The sequence below is a fragment of the Tupaia chinensis genome, unplaced genomic scaffold (genome assembly GCF_000334495.1).
Source record: "Tupaia chinensis unplaced genomic scaffold, TupChi_1.0 Scaffold000138_1, whole genome shotgun sequence".
Lineage (NCBI taxonomy): Eukaryota > Metazoa > Chordata > Mammalia > Scandentia > Tupaiidae > Tupaia > Tupaia belangeri.
In genome coordinates this window covers 3794572-3805700 of record NW_006159608.1, presented here as the reverse complement: position 1 = coordinate 3805700, position 11129 = coordinate 3794572, and the positions used below count along the sequence as shown (strand labels likewise).

General features: G+C 35.5%; 1 protein-coding gene across 2 annotated transcripts in view; it reads right to left on the bottom strand.

Moving 5' to 3' along the window:
• Window positions 1–11129, bottom strand: part of RAB28 (RAB28, member RAS oncogene family) — a 123186-nt gene that overhangs the window by 11459 nt on the left and 100598 nt on the right. For both annotated transcript variants that reach the window (XM_006144903.3, XM_006144902.3), the window contains exons 5-6: window positions 7769–7872; window positions 5637–5714 (exon numbers count right to left, since the gene is read on the bottom strand). In XM_006144903.3, the coding sequence (XP_006144965.1) occupies window positions 5637–5714; window positions 7769–7872 (182 nt within the window). The remainder of the gene's footprint in view (window positions 1–5636; window positions 5715–7768; window positions 7873–11129) is intronic.

Below are 11129 nucleotides of genomic sequence, written 5' to 3'. Positions count from 1 at the left end.
TTCCTGGCTTTAAGCAAAGTTCCTTGGCGTTTCTTTGATTTAAGTTAAAACTGGTTTTCTTAGTAGTAATGAGTGAACTCACCATTGAAAGTAGTTAGATTATGTAGGAAATTGTGTGATCAATGCATTGTGGGTGGGAAGGGAATGAAGGACAATTGTGGACACCAGAGGTGGTGTGAGAGGAGGGTGGGAAGGGACAGAGGGTCAGAAAGAGGGGTGGAAATAATTCTAGGAACTAGAAATGGAAAATTTTTTGTAATGTGCATGATTGAGTCACTATGCAGTGTGTACTGGATGGGAGATCGCATTTTGGGTGCTGTGATGATGCTTAGGAAAGGAATGTAAATTGAGTTGGAAAAAAAAATTCTATTCAATGACTGCAGTGGGATATGTAGCCCCAGCTAGGTGCTACTTCATAGGATGTTTAAAGTTCGACTTGTGTTCATGGAAATGTGTGTGTCACCTGTGTTTGCTATGAGGGTATTTGGATTGACTAGGGTCTTTGGTGATTCAATAAAATGTGGGGGGAAAACAGTATAGAAAGCAAACATAGATACCAGAGACAGTGAGGGAGGAGAGTGGGAGATGGCAGAGGGTCAGAGATAGGGAATCAAGGATGGGGGAAAAAAAGCAAAACATACAGAAAACAAGAAATGGAAGATTATTTGCTGACAATAACATGTTTGTTGATGTGCTTGATTGAGACAATATACAGTGTACTCTGGATGGAAAATCTCATTTTGTATGCTGTAATGATGTACAGTGAATGAATGCAAATAAATAAATTGAAAAAAATTAAAAAATAATTTATTAATAGCAAAATAAAAATAAAAAAAGAAATTTTGTGGAAAAATTAAAAGATGAATAGAATACAGAAATAAATACAGTATGAAAAACCACCAAAAATGTTTCATATCTGAGAGTTAAATTGTGTGTACAAAATGAGTAAATATGTTCTTGAAGACAAAAACAGTGTTTAGAATTAGAAAGAAGTTCCAATACAGTTTCATAAACATATTAGAGAAAAATTTTTTAAATTAATATATAGGGGCCAGTGATGGTAGCACATACTGGTAGATGCTGCTCCTTGGTAGGCTGAGGCCACGTGGAGGCCCAAGTTTGATTCCCAGCCCACTGGAAAAGCTGAGCACTGCAAAGCAGCATGTCAGCTGCGTGGGAAGCAGAGTGAGGAACATCATCATATAGTGAGACCCTGTCCAAAAAAACCCAGTGAACATCTGGGTGAGAACCTAAGTCTCTTAACAGGTTCTTACAGAAGGAAGATCAATATTCAGATAAAACTGAAAAGCAGTGAGGACCTTTAGCATCAAGGGTTAAACTGGTGCTTGTGTTATAAAGTTACATGCTAATTAAGACTTAAAGAAAATCTTGAGCATGCCTATGACATGCTGTGTCCTATGTTACACAGCTGCATATATAGCGTGAAAATAATCCAAGGGAACAATGAGGGATATATATTTTTAGCAAGCTTAGTGAGTGAATGTCCTCAGACATGACAGTTTCTTTTTTTAACTGTTAGAGAGTACATACACTCACCAGAGTCAGAGAGACACAGACCCCCAGAGGGCTCAGTCACACCACAATCTCTTTTTCTCCATTTCTTCTTCCTGTCAGAACTTTAGACATGCACATGCATGTACCTTGCGTGTTCTTTTAAGCTGCCAGGGTCAAGACATGGACCGTAGTCCCTGAAATTTTTGTTCTTAAGAAACTAATGTATACCTACTTCGAACAGAAATTTATAGTTTATTAAAAGGCAAGAAAAAAATGTGAAGGCATGCAAATACATTAAGACACAACAGGTTTACACAGCAAAACTTTACTGCAATTCAGACTGAGGGAAACAGACATAGGACTATGAATTTTCTTTATAAATTATCGAATGGATTATTAAAGAGCTAAATGTTGAGTTTCCTAGGGAACAGCCATTGTAAATTTATTTTTTCCCTGAAGCTTTGACTGCTTTGCAAATAAAAAAAAAAAAAAAAAAAAGAACAATCTGGGAAACCAGTCCCAGTTTTTATACTACCTTAAAGAAGAATAACTGGGAGGAGGAAGGGAAAAACTGGATAAATGATGTCAGTGAAACTATCAACTAAATATGGAATTATGAAAACAACCATCTAGTGTATACCTGATTGTTTGTAAATGTTGGCCTGCCCCATTTATTCTGGAAGCTCACTGAGGAGAGGGACTTCGTCTTACTCATCTCTCTACCCTAGATTCTAGTTGGTCTCTGGCATAAAGTAGACCTTCAAACTGTGTTTGCTGCTTTAAGAAATTTCATTCACTTTCTCAATCAGGAGCAATCTAGGTGAGAACTAAAATAGCAGATTCTCTTTAAATAAACAGTGAATAGAACTAAAACTGAAGCTTTGTTATTTATGTCACAAACTGAACTGCAGCAGTGCCAATTTCCATGTGACTGGTATGTCATTTAACTCCATCTTCATAAAATAATACAAAGCACTTTCAAACATTACTTCAAAAACCCTCGGGAATCTTCCAAGTGTCATAAAAACCGTAGAAAACATGCAATACAAACAAACATATGCATACACACGCACTATCTGAACTTCCTTGTATTTTAAATAAACTTTAAAAATGTTTCCACTGGGAAATAATCAATTGAGAAATCAAAATGTAACTGGCAAAGGCATCAAATTAATCAGGTTCAGAAAAGGATGTTGAGACCTCTCATATATGAAGAATTCCTGTAAGCATAATAGAAGGCTCTAGTAACTTCAATTGACCTTCAAGTGAATTAAAAGAAAATTCCATCAACAAACTGAAGATAGAATTAAACCCTAAAGCCAAAGAAACAAGGTGTGGTGTGGTGGTTAAGGCACTAGCCACTTTTTTTCTCTTTCTCACTCTTTCTCTTTCTCTGTCTCTCTCTCTCTGGTGAGCACATGTCTCCTATAGCAAATTAAATAATAATAGTAATAATAATAAATAAAATTAAATAAGTAATTAAAAAAAAGACCAAAAAAACAAGGTGTGGTGTACAGGAAAGGTAGTGAGCTGCATAGTTAGCACACTGTTGCTTTAGTTAAAACAAGTTAAGTAAGCACACCTCTAATGTCAAAGTAGTAACTATGTTGCTGTTGCAATAAGAGGGAGATAAGAATATTAATACAGTTCCCTCCAAATTCTGCCTTAAAAAGTATCCCAGTTGTTCTGTCTCTCAGAAAGTCTCCCCGTACCTGAGCACCTTACACAGCTTGGGTAGTACAGAGTTTTTCCACAGGGCAAGCTCTGGCCTCTAAAGTAGCAATCCCTTCCCCTCTAGGGAAGGCGCTCTCTGGGTTTCCCCTTCCTTCATTATTCCAGGCAAGAAATCTCAGATTCCCTTGGACTTCTCCCTCTCCTAGCTATCATTTCACAAGTTCTATTGATTTTGTCTTGAAATCTCTCTAACATCCATCCTTTCCCTTGGTTCTTATCACATGAGTAATAATGCAGTCTCTGAGGTCAGCAGGCGGCATGGTGGTTAAGGCATGGACTCCCACAAGGCCGACTGCTGTTTGAGTCCCAGACCTGGCAGCTTACTTTCTCACTTTCTCTCTCTCTCTCTCTCTCTCTCTCTCTCTCTGTCTGTCTCTGGTGAGTGCATGTGTCCCATAGCAAATTAATAATAATAGTAATAAGTGAAATTGAATAAATAATTATTAAAAAAAAAAACCTGTCTTCCAGACTGTTTCCTTCCTATCCAACCAAACAAAAATATTCCACTTTTAATGTAAAAGCTGCTTTCATTATTTCCTTTTCTAAAAATGACTTCTCTAGGCTAGATAAAATTTATCAACTTGACAGCCCTAAGTCCACATAGTCTTTTCTCAAACTCCCTTGACACTCTGACACAAATGGTAAGGTGTGTTTCCATTGCCAGAGGGCGCTTGCACTCACCAGAGAGGAAGTAGTTCCCCATGGGCGTGGTCAAGCTGCGCTCCTTCCTACAGCTCTCCACCCCAGCAGGACCTGGGCGCACGTGCATACATGCTCAACATTTTTTTCAAGTTGTCATGGCTGGGATTCAAACCACGGTTGGCCACATGGGATCTAGCACCCAAAGCATAGAGCTTAATCACTGTACTATGGGACCAGACTGAATGGTCATTTATTTTAATCAAATTGCTCTTCTGTTTCAAAACTACAATCATTTCCTAAAATATTGAATTAAAGTATGAGTTTACTTTGGTGAAAGAAAATCTTGATATCCATGTATTTTTTCTATTTTTCTGGTCAAACCCTGGCCACCACTGCCTAATGGCATAGTGATCCCATTATTTAAACTCTTCAGAGTGTACAAAATGATGAAAAGTCGCCTGCCCCGGAATTATAATAATGGTTACATGAGGTAACACAGTGCCTGGCCCATAATATATTCACTTTCTTTACTGAAGGTAGGGTCTACATTTTAAATGCCTTTTTAAGTCTTCTTTACACTATACTGAGTACATAATATATGATCAATAAGTCATTTATAATTGCTGGAAAATCAATTAACCAGAAACAAACATCCGTTCAGAAGGCAAAGATAAAAAGTAGAGGAATCACTTGACCTTTGGTCAAGGCCTGTGTGATCAAGTAAATCACGGCAACTTTTCTTTCTTGTAGTTTCTCAGACCAAAACTAAGGGACTATTTTTAATGTGAGCTATTAACATAGCACAAGATACCTTAGCACTGTACCTGGCCATAGCAGGTACTGAAATGTCTTTGAACAATGACAATTAAGTAGCAAATTTCCAGAGTTGCAAATACCTAAATCAAGTCTGAAAAACAGCCACACCAACATGACAATTTTCCACTGATATTTGTCCTAATTGCTTTTATACACAAGCATGCACATGCTTTCTCATGTACACAAGAACAAAAATGAAATAAGACACAGAATACTAAAAGAATTAAAAAAATAGGGATGGGGAAGATAATTATATCTTTTTAGCTATTAATACATGGAGTCAAAGCTGGGTGGAGGAAATTATGGGAAAAACGTAATTGCATTGTTGCTTCGAACCAAACCACTTTGGAAGCTTAATTTTTTAGAGACTCTTTCTCTGATTTTATTCATTCCATCAAACATGTGAATCAGTGTGTAATTATAGTGGTATGTTTAAGGTCTCTACTGCTGGTTGTCAAGTTTACTTCTTAGTTTAAGAACTGTCCAGGAATAGTGGAAGAATCCAGAAATTTTCAGTAAGTAATTGATGGCCCATTATTAAATTAACAATAAAATATCAAGAACTACTATTTTTACAGTGAAGATATTTTAAAGATGAACATATAGTCCTGAAAGAATTTAAATAAAAAAGTATAAAACAATATTAACTCAGTACTTTAACCTATTAATTTACCATTGATGCAATTTTTGTTATATTAAATCTCTTTTCCAAAAAAAGAGACAAAATGAGGCTACAGGGATATCCTAATTTGGCTGAAGTTAACATTCTTTATTTGCTGCCATAAACACCAATTTATACACAGTCTAATTAATCTTCAAGGTTTTTTTCAAATATGTACATAAAATGCATAAATGGGAAAGGAGTCATGGGTACAAATTAATGTCTTATAATAAATTAACTTTTTAAATATGAAGTTCAAAATAATCACCTGTGACTGCTCTATTTCTGCTTTATTTAATTTGATTCCAAGAATTTCAGCAGCAACTTTCTGAAAACACAGGAAGACCTGCATAACAAAAATAGGTTTAAATGATTTAAAACAGGCATGTTTAAGTTATCTTCATAAATGAACTTTCTCAAAAATGATAAACAGCAAGAACTGCAAAAATAAGTGTAGCAAATGCTTCAAAAAATAGCTTTATTTGTTAAATACTGCAACATTTTAAATGTAATATTTTTTAAATGATTAAGTCATAATTTAAAAATTCACGCAATTCACTGAATTGGTCTAAACTTATATTTATCCCTAGAAACATATCCTTTTTAAAGCTTTACAGGGGCCAGCAGATGTTGTGGCAGCTAGGGCACTAGACTCCCATATGACCGACCACAGTTCGAGTCCCAGAGCTGGTGGCTTGCTTTCTCACTTTCCCTGTCTTCTCTCTCTCTCTCTGGTCAAATTTAATAATAATAATAATAACAACAATAATAATAAATTAAATAAATAATTCTTTTTAAAAGTCTAGCATTACAAATATCACTTTTACAGCTACCACTTTAAAAAAATAAAATAACAGCAACAAACAAACCTACTTGCATTACAAACTCCCATAATTTCTGAATAAATTCATTCATGCTTTACTACCCTGTTTTGTTTTGTTTTGCTGCCAGTTCAATGCTGGTCTCTTTGAACTGGCTTTAGCCTGTCTTAAAAGGTATTACTTTTCAGTTCTTTAATAATATTTGAACTCTCTTACCAATTTCAGTCAATTCTCCATATCTCTTGTATAAAACAAGTTGGTACTCTTTAGTGTATTATAGCAGTTTAGAGTGAAAGAATGATATATTCCTTTACAGTTAAATCTATAAATATTTTCCCATGAACAGTTTTTCATATGCTGTCATCTTTTTCTGGGCCCACTCTGATTCCCAGTGCTCCAATAACTTATCTTTGCTTCATAAGTACCCTACCATATTCTTACTTCTACTCATCTCATGATTATTCACTGAGTATTTGTTAAACTTCATTTATTTATTTATTTATTTATTTATTTATTTATTTATTTATTTATTTACCAAAAATACCTCTAAAAGCCTAATACATTTTAGTTCACTGATGGTCAACATTCAGGAAGAGGAGAAAAGTCATTGCGGAGGAGTTGAGAGGGATTATAAAAGAAGACAACCAAGAGATGAAGGGGTAAAAATCACGTAGGATCTTGTAGGCTACTGGAAGGACTTTGGTGCTTTCTCTGAAATGGAATCCATGAGAGGGAAGCCTGATGTGAGTTTCACTTTAATAGGATCGATCTAATCGCTGTATTGAGCAGTAATCGAAAATCGAATATACAGAAGAGAAATCATCAAGACCAACGTAGCAGATTATGGAGGCTAAACCAAAGTGGTAGCAGTAGAAATATATAAAACAGTTAAGAGGCTAGCCTCAGTATGCAGGCTGGCTGCTGCCGCCCTGGAGGATGAGGGCACATGGGAGGCCCAGGTGTGATCTGCAGCCTGCCCTGAAATGTTGGATGCAGCAGCTCTAATCCTAGCTATTCGGAAGGCTGAAGCAGGAGTGTGAGCTCACAGCTGGCATGGTAACGTAGAAAGACTCCATCTGAAGAAGCTGGGCATGGTGGAGTGTACCTACAGTCCCAGCTATCCAGGAGGATGCAGCAGGAGGACTGTGACACAGGCCTATCTAAAAGGCCACACACACACACACACACACACACACACACACACACATACACACACACACATACACAAGCACACATATACACACACACACATAAACAGTCACCAGATTCTGGACATATTTTGAAGGCATAGCCACAAGATTTGGTGATAGACAGATGTGGCATGTAAGAGGGAGAGAAGACCAAGGATGACTCCAAAGTTCTCTTGCCTGAAAAAGTGGCAGAATACATCTGCCATTTTAAAGAATAGAGACAGAGATTTGAGGCGAGATGATCAAGAGCTGAATTCTGGATGTGTTAAACTGGATAGTCAGACATAATTTGCTCCAAAACTTAAGGAATGCATGTGTATTTCCTAATAATATTAGTAAATAAATGTATAAGGTCATTTATAATATGTAGTTTTCATTATTTTACTTACGGAGTCTCCTGTCTTGGCTGAGACAAAGTGACTACTAAAACCATTTTCCTGGCAAAATCGTAAATGTTTTTCAGTCTTTACTGTTCGCATATGCTCCAAATCAACTAAAAAGTGTTAAAGAGAGAACAGAATTAAAAGTTAGAGTTGATGAATACATTTTAAAACAAGGTTAAGTCTGATTACTTTCTAATATTTTATCCCAACTGAATCACCAGCTACTTAATCTTGGTCAATTTATTTCCCGTGTTTGTGTCTCAGTTTCCACATCTATAAACTGGGAATAATAAATATACCCACCTTATATAGAGTCTGAAAATTAATCTGTGCAAAGTGCACAATGACTGGCAAACATTTAAGTGCTCAAAAAATCTAAGCCATCATCATTCTTATTTCTATAGGTTCAGGTCCATAGATGACATTCAAAAAAGGTCTAGTAATATAGTGCATTTTAGCATGAATGACTGCTGCAAGTAAAGTGTATTTCTCCACGCATATTTGGTTTGAGAGTTTCATAACACAAATACATCATTAATTTTCTTTTTAAAGAGGTGAATATTACATTACATATTTAAATTAATTTATTTACAGCTATGCTTTAATTTCACAAAGATAAAGTTCAGTTGCTTTCCAACCAGAGTATTCATTTGAGAGTGATGGGCAGAACGTATTTCCCTGGATAGTTGCAAATGCTGTAAAGCAAAGTACAGTACTCATATCCAACAGTGGTTTTATCCAGCACAGCCTGTTTTTTCAAATGTAATCCTTTATTGAACAGTTTCTCTGTTTACAACGCTACAGACCCTATAAGGGTGTTGACTCAATGCTGTCAAATTATAAGGCAAATATATTCACAAGATTTAAGGACAACTAGGTTCTTTGAGTCAATATAGGAAAAAAAAAAAAACCTTAAATTGATTTCCTGAGGAAGGGACCCAACTGACTTGTAAAAACTTGTAAATTTGCAAATCTAGTAAGTCTACATAATAGTGGCAATTGATTAATAACTTAAAAAAAAACTCTACTACATAAAAGGCTTTATTTAAAAGTATATTGAAGGTCTTTAGTTTGTAGGCTCAAGAGATCTTTCTCCAGGAGATTTTTGATCTAATGGGGGATTCCTGAGCCCCATTTATATTGCTTTCCTTGGAAAACATGGAGTTATTTTCCTTTTCTGACCACAAGCTGCTGTTCCTTAAACATCACTGAGACTTTATTTACAAGAACAAGCTGAAAACGCCCAGATACCACAGGCATCAATTTGTGGAAGACTAAAATACTAAGCTATTAGCACTGATATTTATACATCTAGTTTATCATAATATTGAAGCTAAAATACTTTCCTAATTAAACAAGGGTAAGAACAAATCCTGTCACTCAGAAAGGTCCCCAATGAAATCACTGTTCAATTAAAAAACTATGAAGTTGTGTCATTTAATACATGCATTTGTCTTTTCTAATAGAATAGATGAATCATCTGTTTTTTTCTTTCTTTTTTTTCCCTTCCCTCCCTCCTCTCAATTCTCAAATTAGCATGTAAGTTTACCTATAGCTGAGGTACTGACTATCCAAACAAACATTTTTTTACTAATAAAGATAGCTATGAAGAGACTACTACTATACTAGTCAATCAAAAAAAATAATTTATTCAACAAACATTTACTAAGCACCTATTATATGCTAGGTATTGTGGTCAGCAGTGAAAATCTAAAGGTGAAAATAATTAATCCAGTACCTAAAAAGTCACTACTAGCACTGTGAACATAAACAACCACTAAGAATCATAAAAAGTATTTTAAATAGCTGGAATTCTCACAAATGAGACAGCAGATACAAAAGAGAAGGCCCTCACAGGACTTATCTATAAAACACTTTTCCCCTATGGTGTTAGGCTTTAGTAGACAATATTTAAGAAGGCTCAGTTACTAGATGCTATGATCTAAATGTGTCCACCCAAATTCACCCATTGAAACCCAGTCACCAATGTGATCATATTAAGCCTTTAGAAAATGAAGAAATCCTGAGGGTTAAGTCTTCATGGAAAAGATTAGGATCCTTACAGACAGATTGGAAGGAGTGGGTTTGCTCTTTTCTGCCACATGAGTACACAATAGTTCAAGTGCCATCTTGGAAGCAAAGAGGGTGTGTTGATCTTAGATCAACCAGTCTTCAGAACTGTGAGAAATAAATTTCTGTTGCTTATAAATTACTCACTCTCAGGTATCTTGTTATAGTAACACTAACACTAACACACTAGTGTACTTCCCTCTAAAGAATCCAGAGATATAAATTATAAAGATAATAACTATCTTACAGTAAACTACCAGTAAAATCTTTTCTTTTTTAAAAGCATCCTTAAAATAATTATCTAGTACCCATCTATCATTCATGTAATAACACATTTACTGCTAATAACTTCCTGTGCCCCTCAGTTAACCACAGTTTTGGAGGTATTTTTAGAGAGACTTTTTGCTATAGTATAGGGTGTATGCACTTGCTGGAGAGACAAGGGACAGATAGTGAGAAATCAACCCCCAGAGTGGATGGCCATGATGCAACCCCTTCTCCTCTATTCTCCTCTCAGGATCTTGGGCATGCAAGCACACGTGTGTGGCATGAATTTTAAGCCACGTGATCTGGGACTTATATCACTGTTGACTGCATGGGAGTCCAGTGACATAACCATTACACTATTTGCTGGTCCCAATTAACCACATTTTTCTTTTAATTTTCAAAATAGAATTTAAAATTATTGATAACAGTAATACATGCTCATGACTCAGGTATTTAGAAAAACAATCCTAAAAAGCATATGATACAAAAATGCCATTTATTAGAGATAACTACCATGAACATTTTGATGCATAGCCTTCCAGTATCTAAACAACGGAAAGACAAAGGCATCCAATATTGTATACATGCAATTTGTTTTTACTTAACAATACTACATAATGCTTAACCATGCATATAACAATTTCAATGGATAAGCACTTTACTGATCATTCATTCAACAAGTATCTGAGAGCTTACTTCAGCCAGATATAACCCTGGGTGTTGCAGATATAACAATGAACTTACATTTTATTGAACGGAAAGAAACAAACAAATAATATACATATAGTATGACAAATTGTTAAGAGATCTTAAAGAAAAAGTAAAGGGTACAACAGGGGTAGTACTGTTTTAGATAGAAAGACCTTAAGAAGGATAAGGACAAGCAAATTTAGGGAAAACCTTTCAATCAGAGGAAACTACAAATGCAAAGGCTCTCATTACATAATTATACTTAGCAGATTCAAAGAAAAGCCAGGAGGCCAGAATGTCTGAAAAGAGTGAGTAAGAGAGGAAACAGTGGAGAATGAGG